General features: G+C 41.2%; 1 protein-coding gene across 4 annotated transcripts in view; it reads right to left on the bottom strand.

Annotated features, from left to right (window-relative positions):
- BTRC (beta-transducin repeat containing E3 ubiquitin protein ligase) overlaps window positions 1-19,004 on the bottom strand; it is a 280,494-nt gene that overhangs the window by 36,508 nt on the left and 224,982 nt on the right. For all 4 annotated transcript variants that reach the window (XM_040361921.1, XM_040361922.1, XM_040361923.1 and 1 more), the window contains 3 exons: window positions 10,901-10,997; window positions 10,656-10,793; window positions 1,595-1,713 (listed from right to left, as the gene is read on the bottom strand). In XM_040361921.1, coding sequence (XP_040217855.1) covers window positions 1,595-1,713; window positions 10,656-10,793; window positions 10,901-10,997 — 354 coding nt within the window. The remainder of the gene's footprint in view (window positions 1-1,594; window positions 1,714-10,655; window positions 10,794-10,900; window positions 10,998-19,004) is intronic.

Raw genomic sequence — 19,004 nt, 5'->3', positions numbered from 1 at the left:
CTAAACGACCTTAGCTACATTGCTTGGTAGCTGAGGGCTATAAGTGGCTTATGAACCACAGATTGTGGAACCTTCAGCTAGTGGGCCCATTTGGGTGTGGCTTATGAATACACTTACTCTCCAAGATAATGCTTTTTTGTTCTCCACTGGCTATATCACCTTGGCGTTAGACTAAAAGTCTGTAAATTTTCTTTGTTAAGTTTCTATCTTTGTTCACCCCACAGAAGTCTATAACAAAATTATTTTGAAGGGATTTTAATTATTGTAGGCATCTCTCTAGTAAAAAAGTCAGTGAATGTCTACTGAACTCTTACTTCTTATGGGGAGAACCCGTCAATATCAGAGAAGACTATGGTTAAATTTAGAGCACAACAATCTTGATATCTAGTCCAGAGTCTCCTTTGCACACATATCTATATTTTTATGGCCTCTAAGTAGTGGTCCCAGCATCCATAAAAAAAAAAAATCATAAAAAAAAAAAAAAAAAAAAAAAAAAAAAGATTGTGAAGCAGTGACTTCCTAAAAAGCAAGGGTATCTATCATGAGACCCATGACTATTGCCAAGACAAGTCTACTCCACAGATGGGACAAAACTGTGTACGATAGGCATGCTTAACCCATGGCCCGCAAAGCCGTCTGATGTGGCCTGCAATCTCAAACCTATGGCAACCCGCACAGCCTCCTTTGGGTGCACGCCACTCTACTGAATGATTGCCGGTCCTCCATAACCCCCGAAGCGGTAATACACAAGGCGCTTATGCAACCGCCTCCACACTCTTCTCTTTCTTTCCCAACACAAAACACTGGGAGAAAAGCTTTTAGCCAAGGGTATTACATCTAGTGGCATCCATACAGGGGTTCTGAAGGTGGATTCTCACAGTTGTGCGATAAGCTTGGTGACATTCCAGAGGCATATGAGTGCATTATGTGTAATTTTATCTTTGCCTCCTAAAGAAGTTTATTGCACTTCTAGGGCATGCGCTTCCCTGCTCTGTTTTTATTTGTTTAGGTGGTCCACAGTCCTTGTTCTGGCAACTCAAGGGATGGCTGCAAAGACCTTGATATAGTGAAGGCTGCACCGCTGGTTTGGAGCTTTATTTAGCTGGCCACTCCAGAGTGTGAGTGGGAATAATAGTGATGTGGTTAATCAAATTTTTTTTTTATATTTGTGAAAGTGATCAAACAGTGGGTAAACATCCAGCAGGATTGTTCCACGGATTGTTGTTTAAAATCTTCACTAAGCTATTCAAATAAAAAATAAGAAATTCTGACACATTTCATTTCATTGTGGCACGTGACTGGTTACCAAATCACTTAAAGTGGCCCCCGCTCTTCAAAAGGTTGAGCACCCCTGGTGTAGGACATATGATGTTGTTAAATTTTTGCTTACATGCTTTTACTGCTGGGAGTAAAAAACAAAAAGGTCAGTTGCAATGCCATATTATTGTTTTTCCACTTTTTGTGCTCACATTCCAAACACACATCATCACAAAAAGCACCATCTCCCCACCATTCTGAAGCTAGCACCACAATTGGGCGATTGATGGTTGACCCTGAATTATCAGACATACCTTACTCTTCTAGGAATACATACCTGACTGTGGAGTCAGAAGAGCCAGTAATGATAACTCGCTCGTCATATTGTAGGCACAGAACAGACCCTGTATGTCCCGTCAGCACTCGTTTACACTCCAAAGTATTTTTATCCCATATCTAGTTAAATAAAAAGACCATATGCAGGTCAGTTAAAAAAAAACATCAAATTGGGCAACATTTATAAACCAAACAACAACAGAAAAAAGCTGAAAGGGATTTATGACTGATAGCTGAGCAACACTGCATTGGGATTAAAGTGAACATACATAGGCTTTACATTTTTTTCACTAGATATAAATATTTATTGTAGGATGTTTATGAGACCTGAGATTCACAGATCGTAATAAGCCTTCTAAAGAATAAGCGATTTCCTTTCAGACTCTCTGAAAGGGAAGGGGTGGTTAACCAATTGTCCGACTATTTGAGCTGTATGTATAAGCTTGAGCTAATAAAACCTGTAAACAAGATTTTATCAAATCTGTAAAAGGAATTTTTTAACAAAGCAGCTAAGAATAGACAGGTTAACGTAAAAAATAGACTAGTGTTCCAGATCGTGACTGGAAGAGTAAACATTAAATAGTTTAACATAATGCAAAGATATTTGAATACATTTCTATTTCTGCTAATAAAAAAGAAAAAGAAATATGAATGCAAATATTATATACACTCTTTAAGTAACACATACTGTCTCAGTATGTAGCTTAATTCCCTCCACATGTACATTCTTCTACAAAAAAGCATTTTAAGTAATACTTAGATTATATAGCAGCCAAAAGTTAAACAATTCTTATAGGACAAATAACATTCATACAAACATGTGCACACTGTAAATTCTTTTAAACTAGGATCTGTACTAAACCAGGATTACTGTAGGATCCCAAGAGACACCTTACAATACAAGTGTCATGCCAAGCAATGAACCTCTTACATTTTCAAAGCTGCAGAAGCATTCTGTGAATTAGTTAAATGATAGTAATGTGAAATTTTAGAGCACCTGAATTACAGTACAAAAGTATTTCTAAGCACCAATTAAATCCACATTTGTAATACAACGTAACCCAATTTAATTTTAGAATCACTATGAGAAAACTTTTTATGTGGACATCATGCCTCCAGCAGTCATATACAGTACTGTGCAAAAGTTTTAGGCAGGTGTGAAAAAAATGCTGTAAATTAAGAATGCTTTCAAAAATGGAAGTTTTAATAGTTAATTTTTATCAGTTAACAAATGAGTAAAAAAAAGAAAAAAAAAAAAAAAAAAAGGTAAAAATCAACAGAAGAGACAATGTTTGTCGTCACCACCCTTTGCAACAGCATTAATTCTTCCAAGTATACTTGCACTCAGTATTTGAAAAAACTTGGTAGGTTGTTTTAACCACTTACCCCCCGGACCATATTGCTGCCCAAAGACCAGAGACCTTTTTGCGATTCGGGACTGCGTCGCTTCAACAGACAATTGCGCGGTCGTGCGACGTGGCTCCCAAACAAAATTGGCGTCCTTTTTTTCCCACAAATAGAGCTTTCTTTTGGTGGTATTTGATCACCTCTGCGGTTTTTATTTTTTGCGCTATAAACAAAAATATAGCAACAATTTTGAAAAAAATGAATATTTTTTACTTTTTGCCATAATAAATATCCCCCAAAAATATATAAAAAATTTTTTTTTTCCTCAGTTTAGGCCGATACGTATTCTTCTATATATTTTTCGTAAAAAAAAAACCGCAATAAGCGGTAATTGATTGGTTTGCGCAAAAGTTATAGTGTTTACAAAATAGGGGGTATTTTTATGGCATTTTTATTAATATTTTTTTTTACTAGTAACGGCGGCGATCAGCGATTTTTTTTTCGGTACTGCGACATTATGGCGGACACTTCGGACACTTTTGACACATTTTTGGGACCATTGGCATTTTTATAGCGATCAGTGCTATAAAAATGCATTGGATTACTATAAAAATGCCACTGGCAGTGAAGGGGTTAACACTAGGGGGTGGGGAAGGGGTTAAGTATGCCTGGGTGTGTTCTTACTGTGGGGGGGGGGGGGGTGGCCTCACTAGGGGAAACACTGATCTTCTGTTCATACATTGTATGAACCGAAGATCAGCGTTTCCCCTGCTGACAGGACCGAGAGCTGTGTGTTTACACACACAGCTCCCGGTCCCCGCTCTGTACCGAGCGATCGCGTGTGCCCGGTGGCGATCGCGCCCGCCGGGCACACGCACGGGAGTCGGGGGCGAGCGGGGCCCAGCAGAGCCGACCTGCCGCCGTAGAATGACGGCGGCTGGTCGGCAAGCAGTTAAACATCTTGGAGCACTAGCCAGAGATCTTCTGTGGATGTAGGGTTCCTCAAATCCTTTAGTCTTTTCATGCAATCTCAGACAGACTCGATAATGTTGAGATTAGGGCTCTGTGGGGGCTAAACCATCACTTCCACAAAAGATTGTTGTTCTTTACACTGAAGAAAGTTCTTAATGACATTGGCTGTATGTCGGAGGTCATTGTCCTTCGGCAGAATAAATTTGGGGCCAATCACAAGTCTACCTGATGGTATAGTAAGATGGATAAGTATCTGCTTGCATTTCTCAGCATTAAGGACACCATTGATCCAAACCAAATATTCAACTCCATTTGCTGAAATGCAGCCCCAAACGTGCAAAGAACCTCCACCGCGCTTCACTGTTGTCTGCAAACACTCATTTTAGTATTGCTCTCTAGCCCTTCGTGAACAAATGGTCTGTTGTTACAGCCAAAAATGTCAAATTTTGACTCATCAGTCCAGAGCACCTGCTACCATTTTTCTGCACCACACTTGCTATTTTTTGTGTAATGTTGAGTCACCTTGTTTCCATGTTGGAGGTATGGCTTTGCAGCTGTAATTCTTACAGGAAGACCTTCTGGCCAGGCATCGTTGGATAGTAGATGGGTGTACCTGGGTCCCACTTGTTTCTGCCAGTTCTGTGCTGCTGGACATGTTCCAATGTCGAAGGGAAGTATAGTGTTTCGCTCATCTTGCTGCATTGTTTCCTTGGCTGACCACTGTTTCTATGGTCCTCAACATTGCCCATTTATTTGTGCTTCTTCAAAAGAGCTTGAACAGCACATCTTGAAGCCCCAGTCTGCTCCAATTTTTTCCCCACAGGGAGACCTTGCTGATGCAGTAGAACTACCTTGTGTGCTCAGTCTTGCCATGATATATGACCTGTGACATGAAAAGGTCTTCCACAACCTCACCTTAGTAGCAGAGTTTGGCTGTTCCTCGCCCAGTTTTAAGCCTCCTACACAGCAGTTTCTGTTTTAGTTAATGACTGTGTTTCAATCTACATATGAAATTGATGACCATTAGCACCTGCTGTATAATTGGTTAAGCATACACCCGACTCTTATCCTACAAAATCCCTGACTTTGTGTAGGTGCGCAAGTGTAAAAATTCATGCTGGTTTGAAGCAAAAGGGTAGTCAAACCAAATATTGTTTTGTTTTATATTTTTCTTCTGTTTGCTCACTTTGCATTTTTTAGATTGAAAAAAAAAATCAACAATTCAAATTTTCAGGCATTCTTACTTTACAGCATTTCTTCACATCTGCCTAAAACTTTTGCACAGTACTGTACATGTGGATATAAAAAAAAAAAAAATCACATTGGTGTGTTGCATATCCTCCTGCACATCAACAGGTCACAGGCATAGATGTGAAAACTGGGCTTATGTACAGACAGCATGCCTTCAACTATATTAAACTCTTGCCACGCATGTATATGCATATGTGCATCCATGGACAGCAGAGGTTTGTGCGCTGAGAATGGGTTCACTGCTCTCAAAGACAGCAATAGGTCTCTAGTAATGATAGGAATCTGGACAGCCAATCACAGTGGTCACATGAATAGACAGGCCTTGTTGCTCTCTTGGGGTACACGCCAGGTAAAGGAATGCCAGGTCGGGCGGAAAAGGGTTATTGAAATTAAAGCAGAGCAGGCACAGATAACTAAACATACAGTGCAGGGAATTTATTAAAACTGGAGCAGACAGAACCTGCGCATGGCAATCAATCTGGTTGCTTTTATTGTTATCTTGTTCAGTTAAAGCAGAATGACACCCTCCTATCCTTAAGGCTGGGTTCACACTATCTTGGCATTAAGCTCACAGCTGGTGTCCGGCGCGTCCCCGTTCACCATTTTAGGTCCGATTTCAGCCCAAATTTTTGGATGAATTCCGACCTAAAAAAGGACCAAAAGACGCACAGGATCCCTGTATAAATTCGCTCCGGAGCCGCAGCGGATATATGAGAAGCGGCTCCATAGAGAGCCGGTCAAAATCTCCTGCTATTGCGAACTGAATGTGGGAAATCCGCATCCAATTCGCAATAGTTTGAACCCAGCCTTAAAGCCAGGGAAGCTGCCATCTTACCCTCTGTTCAGCATTTCCATAGTGTTGCTTGCGTAAGCGGTTATACCACAAGCCATTTCTTGGCTTGACAGTTCAGTTGAAAGGACAAGCAACTGTGACAGTAAAGAAACTTAAATCGATGGGATTAGATCCACTTTAAAGTGACTGTAAAGTCTTGTTTAAAAATAAATAAAAAAAACACGTTATACCTACCTGCTCTGTGCAGTGGATTTGCACAGGGCAGCCCGGATCTTCCTCTTCTTGGGTCTCTCTTTGGCGATCCTGGCTCCTCCCTCCTGTTGAGTACCCCCACAGTAAGCAGCTTGCTATGGGGTCACCCAAGCCGAGCTGCAGCTCCGTGTGCCCATTCAGACATGAAGCTGTGGCCCCTCTCTCCTGATTGGCTTAACTGAGTTTGATTGACAGCGATGGGAGCCAAAGTCACCAGTGCCGTGTCACAGCCAATCAGAAGGGAGAATCCCGGATGGCCTAGGGACTCGTGGACAACGCTGGACAGAGATGCGGCTACGTTAAGTATTAGAGGGTGTTGGGGAGGCTGCTGCACATAGAAGGCTTTTAATCTTAACCACTTGCCAACAGTATTCTGCAAATATACTGCGGCAAGGCGGCTCAGCTGCGTAAACCGCTGTACCTGTATGTGGGTCTGTGCATGTCGTATTGTGGGCCCGCTGTGCACCGCGATCAGGGTAAAGAGAGGCAGAATGGGGATCTGCCTATTTAAACAAGGTGGATCCCCGTTCTGACAAGGGACAACTCAAAAATCTGCTGTTCCTAGTGATCAAGAACAGCAATCTCTGTGTTGTCCCAGCAAGCCCATCACCCACAAAGAATGCCCCCTAGTGTTAACTCCTTCCCTGTCAGTGTCATTTATACATTGATCAGTGCATTTTTTTTTAGCACTGATCATTGTAATAATGCGCTGGTCCCCAAAAAGTGTCACTTGGGGTCAGATTTGTCCGCTGTAATGTTGCAGTCCTGCTAAAAATCGCAGATTGCCACCATTAATAGTAAAAACAATAAAAAAATTAAAAGTCCCTAAATCTATCCCCTATTTTGTGTATTTTATAGCCTTTAACTTTTGCACAAACCAATCAATATACGCTTATTGCAATATTTTTTTACCAAGAATATGTAGCAGAAATAGTGTTTATTTTTTTTGGATATGTATTATAGCAGAAAGTAAAAAATATTTTCTTTTGTTTATAGCGCAAAAAATAAAAACTGTAGAGGTGATCAAACACCACCCAAAAAAAAACCTCTATTTGTGTGTACAGCGTCGCACGACTGTTAAAGCGACGGCGTGCCGTATCGCAAAAAATGGCCTGGTCATTAAGGGGGTAAATCCTTCCGGGGCTGAAGTGGTTAATGCATTAAGATAAAAAACCTTCTGCCTTTACAACTCATTTAGTCTTGGTTCACACTGACTGCGGGAATGAAAGTATAACTGAACTTGCAGATTTCATTCCCGCATGTCAGTTCTGACATAGATGTCAATGGAAATCGCACCCAGAAATCGCCAAAAGTAGTGCAGAAACTACTTTGGGGAATCTGTACGGCACCGCAAATGTGGGGTCGCTTAGATTCGGACGCTGCCTTTACTGGCAATTGCCGATTTGGCATGCGATTTGATATTTGAAATCGCATCAATGTGAACCAGGGCTTAAAGGGGTTGTAAACCGTCGTGTTTTTTCACCCTAATGCATCCTATGCATTAGGTGAAAAAACTTCTGACACTGACCGCCCCCCTAGCCCCCCCATTTACTCACCTGAGCCCATTTGTTTCCTTGGCAGAGATGCGCTGTACCTCCCTGCCTGGGGTTCTCGGCTCTTGATTGTATGGGTTGATAGCAGAGCAGCCATTGGCTGCTGTCAATCAAATCCAATGACGCGTGCTCCTGGGGGGGGACCCCAGTCCAGCATTCTGTGTCTATGGACGCAAATGCTGGACTCGGGAGCACGCTTGCGCGGTAACCCCCCCAGGGAGAGCGTTTCTCCTAGGGGGTTTACCGATGCGAGGAGGAGCCGCAGGCACCATTGGGGGACCCCAGAGGAGAATCGGGGTCACATTTTTTCTTTAAAATTTTTATTTTAGTTTATTTTGCAAACAATTATTTTAAAAAACAGAGGTGATTAAAAATACCATCATAATTTTCATATGGGCACAGTGTTGCATGATTGCACAATTGTCATTCAAAGTGTGACAGTGCTGAAAGCTGAAAATTTGGTGGGGAAGAAAGGGGTGAAAGTGTCCGGTACTGGATAAACAAACATGTTATACTCATCTGATCTGTGCAGTGATTTTGCAGAGCAGAGCAGCTCGGATGTCCTCTTCCCAGATCCCCCGCTCAAGACCTTCCCTTCTGCTGAGTGCCCCCAAGCCACTTGCTATGGGGGTTCCTGAGTGATTGAGTGAAGAACTTATATAGCGCAGCACATGCAAACTAAATCGCCTCTGGGCGCTCTGAGCCGCAACTCAGACCCGCCCCCTCTCATTGCTCAGTGGCTCATTGACTGTGACTAACAGCAGTGGGAGTTTCTGCCTCAGCCAATGAGGAGTAAGAGTCTCCGGAGAGCTGGGACTCTTGTGCACATTAATGGATGGCAAAGAAATCTGTAAAAGGACCCCAAAGGTTCCACAAAACCCTGGTGAGAAAGGCTAGTTTACAGCACCTGCTGTATGTTTACATTAGGTTGGTAGGCTGATAATATTCTGGTGCAATAGAAAGTAATAAATAAAAACTAGGTTTTCAGTGTCTAGTGAGAACATTGAAGATTAATTTCTCCAAAATGCATATAGCTACAGAGGGTAATGCATGCACTGGTTATGAAGAGCTTTTACTGCTTCCTCAGAACACACAGATTTTTGGGGACACTAATCCATAACAGTTGCAGTCTGGTGAGTGAACTTCTGTTTCCAGTTTTTTTGCCATCTACCACATAGATAATTTTCCCTAAAACAACTATAGAATTATCAATCTGACACACAGTGGACTATAGGAAGAATGGAAGAGGAAGTGCCTGGTGCAGGACATTTAAGGTAACAGCAACAGGGACACTGAAGCAATAATTGTCCATTAGTCAACATTGCAATTTCGTAAAGCTAAACAGTCAGTTTCCTGGAAGGCCTTCATTGTGGTGTAGCAACATGAATATTTATTATTCAGAATTACATTTTCCTGGAAGTCACACGTAGAAACCAGCAAACCAGTTTGTGCTTTGATACAATCAGAGCATATCATCCTTTTTGGGGTTATAAAAAACACATCCCCTGAATATGTCCTTCACCATTTCAAATATGAATCATGCGGCTCACACATTTTATCTGGGTGGATTTGTAAATGGAATAGCTCATCTCTAGCCACTTTGTTTGCAAAGTTATGACATAAATCTAAAGTCTACAGTCAGCCGTGTAGTCACAACTTAGTTACATAGTAGGTAAGGTTGAAAAGAGACAAGTCCATCACAACCTATGTGTGTGATTTTATGTCAATATTACATTGTATATCCCTGTTTGTTGTGGTCATCCAGGCGCTTATCTAATAGTTTTTTGAAATTATCAATGCTCCCCGCTGAAACCAATGTCTGTGGAAGAGAGTTCCACATCCTAACCACTCTTACAGTAAAGAACCTTCTACGAAGTTTAAGGTTAAAACGCTTTTCTTCAAATATTAGTGAATGGCTGCGTATCTTATTAAATTTCCTTTTGCCGAAAAGTTTTATCCCTATTGTGGGGTCATCAGCATGGTATCTGTACAATGAAATCATATCCTCTCTCAAGCATCTCCTCTCCAGAGAGAATAAGTTCAGTGCTCGTAACCTTTCACCATAACTAAGGTCCTCCAGTCCCTTTATTAGTTTTGTTGCCCTTCACTGGACTCTCAGCAGTTCCAGCACATCCTTCCTGAGAACTGGTGCCCAGAACTGGACAGCATACTCCAGATGCGGTTGAGCCGTTTATCCCATCCCCCAGGTCATTTATGAATGAATTAAATAGGATTGGTCCCAGAACAGAACCCTGGGGGACCACACTTTCCACCACGGACCATTCAGAGTACTCCCCATTTTATCACTACGCTCTCAACTCGCCCCTGTAGCCAGTTTTCAATCCATGTACTCATCTTATGGTCCATGCCAACAGACCTTCCTTTGTACAGTAAACATTTATGGGGAACTGTATCAAATGCTTTTGCAAAATCCAGATACACTACGTCTACGGGCCTTCCTTTATCTAGATGCCAGCTCACCTCATCATAGAAGGTTAATAGATTGGTTCGGCAAGAACGATTATTCATGAATCTATGCCGATTACTGCCAACAATACCGTTCTCATTACTAAAATCTTGTATATAGTCCCTTATCATCCCCTTCAATATAATGACATTTTCCATTCTTGCCGCTAATTAAAATTGTGATACGAGGTCCACCTTTGTCGCCTCCCTCTGGTTAGCGAGCCTAAAGCATACTCCCAGTATTTCTTACCCCTTATTTTTCTCACTTTGTAGCTCTACCCATTAGAAACTTGCTGGTTTTATAACATCAGTCCATAAAATAAAACCAATGAATAACATTTATGGTAAGGTCCCTGTTGCAGATCATATAGCCATGTATATTAACACATTTAAGACCTTTTCCTCCTAAAGCATTTTCCAGAATTCACCTTGATGGTATTATCTCTGAGGCCGCTCACTATCTTCTGGTCATCATACTGTAAACAGTAGACACCTTTGCTCGTTTCACTCCGACAGTGAATTCTCTGTAAACTGTGTCGTCCACATCGCCAATTCGATTCTATCGTCTTGTATGAATAAAAGGAAAAAATAAACAGTATTAGCCATATGTGAAGACAACAAAATTCAATAGCAAAAACTGTACAAGTTCAAGAAAATGGATGTAATATCTCACCTCTATATCTTGGATGATTTTAGGATAAAGTGCCCTGTAGAATGAATTAGGTGGCATCTTTCCATCTGGTGGCTTGTTCTTAAATAGATACTGTCCCCTAAATGACAAAAGAAATACAGTGCTAAAGATGTACTCTGATGACAATGAAAAAAGATATGGCATGAACAAATATGACAACCACTCTAAGTTTACAGTGTTGCTAAACCCACAACAGTAAAATCAGTCTGTATATGCACTAAAGCATGGTTGTTATGCTGACTGTGGAACCTAAGGGGTTAATCCTCTTCACTGTGTAAAAAGGCTGTTTGATCCCATCTTCTCTCATCCCCCCCAATTCGTCTCCTGCTACAACAGAGCATTGGGGGCACTCTGCACATGTTCAGTTTAGTGTGTGTTGCTAGAGAGTTTTTTTTTTTCTTGGGAGGGTGCATGTGATCGGCACAGGGCCAATCAGCACTGTCCAGACAGAGGGTCACGGGTCATGCAGAGAAGAATGAAAACTTCTTCTATAAGCTTTATCCAAACAAAGTCACAAGACTGCTATATACTGCTGATGAGAAAAGGTATTCAGTTTATATTTACTAACATAATTGCATTTCCGTGTTCTGTGTACTGTTGGAGACCAAATATAGTGAATGCAGGGTCCTGGGTTTAGTAACACTTTAAACTGGCTTTTATATTAACTCACACGTGTTTCTCAGCAACTTTACCAGCCAGCCAGCCAGCCAAAAAAAAAAAAGACACAATGTGACTGCCTAGGCCTTTTGTTTTTTGCTCCCTGGCAATACTTAGGTTTACCAAACAAATCCCTAAAATGTTCTGGGTGTTGGAACACTCTGCAAGCCTTTCCGTCATACTATACTAAACTAATGTCATCACACACTAAATCAAGTTTTCCTACAAAAGCTCAAAGCATGTTGAGGCTCATAGATAGATACTCCCAATGCCTTTGGATGGAACACAGAGAAGCTCTATGTAATAAAAGCACATGCACCCAAACTATTTAAAGCAAAAAACATTTCTACAATAACTCAGTGGTTGAAAATGAAGGACTCGTTGACACTGGAATGCTGAGGGTGTCAAAATCCTAACAACATCCCAAATTCTACTCTACTACAATGCAATTTGTTGCAATGAGTTTTTGAAAATAGTGTATGCCCTACTTTTGGTACATTCCAGAGCAATTTTAGCACATTTAAATTATTGAGCTGAAAATCGCACCAAGTCGCATAGGAAGCACACAAGAAAGTGGACCATGTTTCTGTGCGATTCAGGTGTGAACTGGCCATAAAAGAAACAAAAAAAAAAAGGTAGAAAATCAATTCAGGCGATGTTAAAAAATGTTTACACTTCAAGAATCATTTAGTCCAGATTCCAGTCAAGGCAGAGATGTCATAAAGTGGTTGAAAAGCCTAAACATTCCTTGCATTAAGGTAAAATATGTTTAAGGCACCAGCATCCCCCTTTTACTTACCTGAGCTCTCATTTGAATCAGCGCTGTGCACGTCTGCAGGTCTTCTCTCCCCTCACTTCACTCAATTTATAATGTGGTGAAGGTGAACTTCGCCCTAAAAGGGAACTTGTACTTATATAACATGAAGGCTGTCATTGCTGACATCTGCTTCTGAAATGTTAGAAATTTGCTTGTCCAAAGACATTAAAGTGTTACTAAACCCAGTAATATGTAAATAGTTAATCTGCCCCCCACAGTGCCAACAGCTAATAAATCTTCTTTTTACATTAAAATATTGCCACAATATACCTTTTTGGCTGATCTGTATACCACGGTTATATGATAATTGCACAGCTTCTCCATAGCGGAGAGTTCAGGTAGGAGGAGATTTCCACTTCAGCCTGTATACATTCCCACATGTGTAATGCCAATATCATGTGACCTGGCTACCTCTGAGAACAAGTAACTGTTCTCTCCAGCATAAAAAGACAACTGAGCATTTGCAGGTCGGCTACCCTGCTTGTGTTAGCTGGCCTTCCAGTGCAGGAGGGGGAGGATCTATGCAGCCTTTTTACACAATGCAGATGTTTAACCCCTTAAGTTCCACAGCGAGTATACCAAGCATGCTATGCTGCATATACAGACTGATTTTACTGTTGTGGGTTTAGTAATACTTTAAAACCTTCTAAAGTGCTGACCTAAAACAAGTAAGTAGACTTGGCGTTCTGACTTCCCTCTGACTTACCAATCTACATTTGTTTTGGTCACAGAAAATATTAAAGCCTGGTTTACTTTATTAATTTTTCTAAGTAGAAACTCCTCTTTAATTTTTAGTAGACCTCTTGCATCTCATGCATAATAATCTTAAAACAAATCAGGACTTCAGATGTGATATATTGTAGTTAATAGCCGATTATAAGAGCAAGAAGACTTGCAAAGCGGAACAAATTGAAATATTCATATGTAAGAAAGCAGCCATATAACATGCCTGTCACAATCCCCCAATACAAGCTCAATACTAATATTATCAATGCGCTCAATGCACGCAAGTTTTTCATTTCGTTTAGTAAAAGTATTAGAAGTATCACTTAAGATGCACACATATCTGGCTGAAACACACATTGAAAATATGCCTCCGTTGATATAGTAAACTCATTTTACATAATCTCTTTACCCATATTAAAACAACTAAATCTGTGGCCTGCCAGCAGAACCTGGCGAGACCCAAAGCCCTGATGATTAATTGGGTACACACATCAAGCATCTTCCATATAAAGGAAAATACAACTTTCATTAGAAAGTGAAAGATTGCATGGATTACTGCTCTTTGCTGTGTTACTCCATACAACTAGACAGGCTCAGATCACGTTTAGTAAAATGTTCTATTTATTTCAAATTCTACGATACCCTCTAGTGAAGAAAATGTTTTGACTGGTTGTTTAAACTATTTTGTGGCATGTTCACAACCAGTACTGTAGCACGAAAGTTAGTAGCTTAGTGGTCAATCCATGGCCGTAAAGTATGTCTATATCCCACAAATTTACATATTTGTGCTAGAGCAGGGGGGTCCAACCTTCAGCCCAAGATGGCTATGAATGCGGCCCAACAAAAAAAATCATAAAACTTAATAATGTTGATTTTTGTGGGTAATTGTTTGTAAAAATGCCTTTACACTTAGAGAACACATGTGGATGAAGTGTCTCTATACTGGAAGTTTACAAGTTTTATCTTCCCAAAGAAAAAAAAAACTCCCACTCTTCACAATCACGTCTTATGCAGGTCATCGGTTTTCGACAGCACCTGAAGTCATGCTCAAAAGTTTGCATACCCTGGCAGAAATGTTGAAATTTTGGCATGAATATTAAAAATATGACTGATCATGCCAAAAAAAAATGTTTTTTTATTTAAGGATAGCAATCACATAAAGCCAATTATTATCACATCGTTTTTTGGCTCCTTTTAAAATCATAATGATAACAGAAATCACCCAAATGGCCCTGATAGAAAGTTTACATAACCTGGAATGTTTGGCCTTGGTACAGGTTAAAATGGCAATTAAAGGTTAATTTCCCACATTTGTGCCTTTTTAAATCACAATTACAGTCTGTGTATAAATAATCAATGAGGTTGTTAGCTCTCACATAGATGCACTAAGCAGGTTAGACACTGAGCCATGAAGAGGTAGAAAAGAACAGTCAAAAGAAGTGCGTAACAAGGCAACAAAACTTTACAAAGATGTAAAAAGATATAACAAAATATCAAAAGCCTTCAATATGCCAGTCAGTAATGTTTAATCACTTATTAAGAGTTGGAAAATTAGGAGCTCTTTTGATACCAAGCCAATGTCAGGCAGACCAAGAAAGATTGCAGCCACAACTGGCGGGAGAATTGCTCAGGATTAAGGATGGCACTACGCTAATCACAGGCAGTGAGACATTTCCCGATCTCCGCAGCCGCGCATCGGGACAATGTCTCACTGCCTGTGATTAGCGCAGCGCAGTGCCGACTTCCTGGCGGGCTCTGCATGTGGGCTTTGCCAACATGTCGGAGCTCATCCTTACTCAGGATATAAAGAAAAACCCACAGGTAACCTCAGGAGAAATACAGGCTCTCCGAAAAGAAGGTATGGTTGTTTTTCAGGAGCACAAGTCAATGATACTTGAACAAAAAAGAGCTACATGGTTGAGCTGCCAGAAGAAAGCCTTTACTACGCCAATGCCACACAAAAGCCAATGAGGCATGTCAAGGTATTGTAACCAGGCTTTTTTGTGAAACGTGTACAGTAAATGCTTCCTTCTGGAAACTTGACCCTGCAGCTCTTTTTTGTTCAAGTTAATCGTATTGTGCTCCTTAAAAACAACCACACCATCTTTTTCCAGAGCAGCTTGTATTTCTTCTGAGGTTACCTGTGGGTTTTTCTTTGTATCCTGAACAGCTCCTGTGGCAGTTGTGGCTGCAATCTTTCTTGATCTACCTGACTTAGGCTTGGCATGAGATCCCCAAATTTTCCACTTCTTGTTAAGTGATTAAATAGTACTGACTGGCATATTCAAGGCTTTGCATATCTTTTTATATCCTTTTCCATCTTTGTAAAGTTTCTTTACTGTGTTACGCAGGTCTTTTGACGGTTCCTTTCCACCACCTCATGGCTCAGTGTCTAGCCTGCTTAGTGCATCCATGTGAGAGCCAACAAACTCATTGACTATTTAAACACAGACACGAATTGTGATTTAAAAAGTCACAAATGTGAGAAATGAACCTTTAATTGCCATTTTAACCTGTGTATGCCACCTTCTGTGTCTGTACCGAGGCCAAACATTTCAGGGTATGTAAACTTTTTATCAGGGCAATTTGGGTAATGTTCTGTTATCATTATGATTTAAAAAGGATCCAAAAAACAATGTGATAATAAATGGCTTTCAATTGATTCATATCCTTAAATAAGAGACAGCTTTTTGGCATCAATAGTAATATTTTCACTATTAGCCTAGGTTCACACTGCTGCGAATTCAAAATCGTGGTAAAATTCACGATTTTACGCGATTTCGCGGCTGCGATTTTGCCGCGATTTCGGCCGCAATTTAATGTAAATCGCGGCCCAAAATCGCAAAAAGTAGTACTGGAACTACTTTTTGAAAACGCATATGCGGCGTCGCACTGATTAGGACAGTGCCATTGCCGACAATTGCCGCCGATTTGAGATGCGATTTGACATGTGTATACCGCTCCTCCACCTCTGCTGCCCATTGAAATCAGCGCCTTGCGAGCGGTTTTAACCTTTTCTCGGCCGCTAGCGGGGGGTTAAATGCGCCCCGCTAGCGGCCAAAATGTGACACAAATCAGCCCATAGCGTCGGCTGTAAAAATAGCGGCATTTTACCGCCGACGCTATGGGCGGCTCAGTGTGAAAGGGGTCCTAGAGCTGGTTCACACCACAAAAGCACACTCTAGATCTGCTTCGGATGCGTTTATGCATGTGCGTTTTTAACTCATTGCGGTGTATCTTTAATGTGTTTTCAGATGCATTCCATGTGATTTGTTTCCCTTATTTTTCCACTATACTAAAGTCCAGGGCATTTTTATGCATTCCAGTGTATTTTTTTATGCGTTTTACTGCGTTTCAGTACCATCCACTACAGGAAAAATGCAGCATGTTCTACTTTTTTTTCTGGAACTGGAAAGCCCTGGAACTGACTGCACTGGTGTGAACTATGCCATTGCAAACCATATAACCTACTTTCCATGTCTTTTTGATGCAGGAAGAAAAAAAAAACCGCACTGGACTGCATGCAATGTGAACTGGCCCTCAATCAAAAGACACCAGTCAGTCAGGGGGTCTGTGCGAACTACAAATGTTCAAACTGGGGGGAAACCCTGGGGCAGAACTTGCACAGCTGTCTAGAAATATAATCCCTTGGGAAGAGCAGGAATCCCCAGCTGAGCCAAAGTGCTCACTTGGGGCCAGATTCTCGTAGGAGCGCGTAACTTTGTGCGGGCGTAACGTATCTGATTTACGGTACGCCTCCGCAACTTAGACGGGCAAGTGCAGTATTCTCAAAGCACTTTCTCCGTAAGTTGCGGCGGCGTAGCGTAAATCGGCCGGCCTAAAAAGCCCGCCTAATTCAAATGTGGGACAGGGGGGCGTGTTTTATGGTAATGTTCTGTGACCCGACGTGATTGACGTTTTTCACGAACAGCGCACGCGCCGTTTGTGGAAATCTCCCAGTGTGCATTTCTCCTAATACGCTGCAAGGACGTATTGGTTTTGACGTGAACGTAAATTACGTCCAGCCCCATTCACGGACGAGTTGCGCAAAAATATTCAAATTTCGTTGCGGGAACGACGGCCATACTTAACATTGGTACGCCGCACTTACACCACCATATAGCAGGGGTAACTTTATGCCGGGAAAAGCCTAACATAAACGGCACAACTGTACTGAGTCGGCCGGGCGTTCGTTCGTGAATTCGCGTATCTAGCTGATTTACATATTTCGACACGTAAATCAGCGTACACGCCCCTAGCGGCCAGAGTAAATATGCAGTTACGATCCGAGGGCGTAAGAGACTTACGCCTATCGGATCTAAGGGAAATCTATGCGTAACTGATTCTAAGAATCAGGCGCATAGATACGACTACGCAACTCCGAGATACGACGGCGTATCTGGAGATACGCCGTCGTATCTCTTTTGAGAATCTGGCCCTTGGTTCTCCCTTTCAGGATTAAGAAGCTGGGAAACAAATGAGTTTAGATAATAATGAGAGAAAGGAAATCCAGCAATTAAACACTGCAAGAAGATGTAAAGTACACACTTGTGAAATGCGCTTCAATTTATGGGGCGTGTTAGAGAATGCTGTGTATGGGAGTCAGGAACTGTCCAGATACCCAATGATTTGTGTAGGTAACAATAACACTCAGCAAATCATTTTGAGCAAGATGAATGTATATATTGTACGAGAACCACAATTTCTATGGAAGCAATTAATATTCTGTATAACTAGAAGAATTGCCTTTGTGATGGAAATTACAGAGGCAGGGCCCCTTTATAGTTTTACAAGACGGCCGCATGACATATAGTTACAGCCCTGGTTTATGGGTAGATAAAAACTAATACTACCTCAGAATCATTGTACAATGTAGATAGGAAACTTACTCAATTGATAATTGATGTATAGTATATATGATATAGCTTTTATTTAAAATGTTTAACTCCAGCTTTACTTTCCTTCTTGCACAGTTATACAAGCTCCCCCTGAACTAAAATTGCTTATCCTGATGTCACGGCATGCTGCAAGCTTCTCACAGTGTGCATTAGAAGCTACAGCAAGTCGGATACAGCTCTTCTTACTGGCTGGAGGACATGTAGCAGCATCTTGCTCTCATTTCTCCCCAACATTACTGTCCCTGGTCTGCATCTTTCATTTATTGGATTTCAGTTTCTTCAAAAATAGAGGCTCAGCATAACATGTGGGCATTACCTAGGGCAGCCTGCATGCAAATACAGCCTGCCTAGAAAGACAGTTTCTCCAGACTTACACTTCACTGCACAGAAAAATGATGTCACTGGGTCTAAAATGTAATTTTGTTTTCTAACCACATGATTTTTTTATTAATAAAGTGTTACTAAATTCACAACAGTAAAATCATTCTGTATATGCAGTAAAGCATGCTTGTTATATTCACTGTGGAACCTAAGGGGTTAATCCTCTGCATTGTATAAAAAGGTTGGCTGATCCTGTCTTCGCTGATCCTACCATTCCTTCACAGTCCCCAAACCATCTCCTGATAAAACAGAGCCTTGGGAGCACACTGCACATGCTCAGTTTGGTGTGCATTTCTAGAGGGTTTTTTTTTCTTGGGTGGGTGCATGTGATCAGCACAGGGCCAATCAGCACTGTCCAGACATAGGGTCAATAGTCCTACATCCTCATAGGACAGTCAGGGGAAACGAAAAACGTATCCTATAAGCTTTAACCAGACACTGATAGACGTCACAAGACTGTTATAAACTGCTGATGAGAAAAGGTAATTAGCAGTTTATATTTACTAAAATAATTGCATTTCCATGTTCTGTGTACTTTGGGAGACCAGATATAGTGACTGCAGGCTCCTGGGTTTAGCAACACTTCTAGTCCATTAAGGGACACAAG

Source organism: Rana temporaria, chromosome 8 (assembly GCF_905171775.1).
Source record: "Rana temporaria chromosome 8, aRanTem1.1, whole genome shotgun sequence".
Classification (NCBI taxonomy): Eukaryota; Metazoa; Chordata; class Amphibia; order Anura; family Ranidae; genus Rana; species Rana temporaria.
This window is presented reverse-complemented; position numbering and strand designations above follow the sequence as displayed.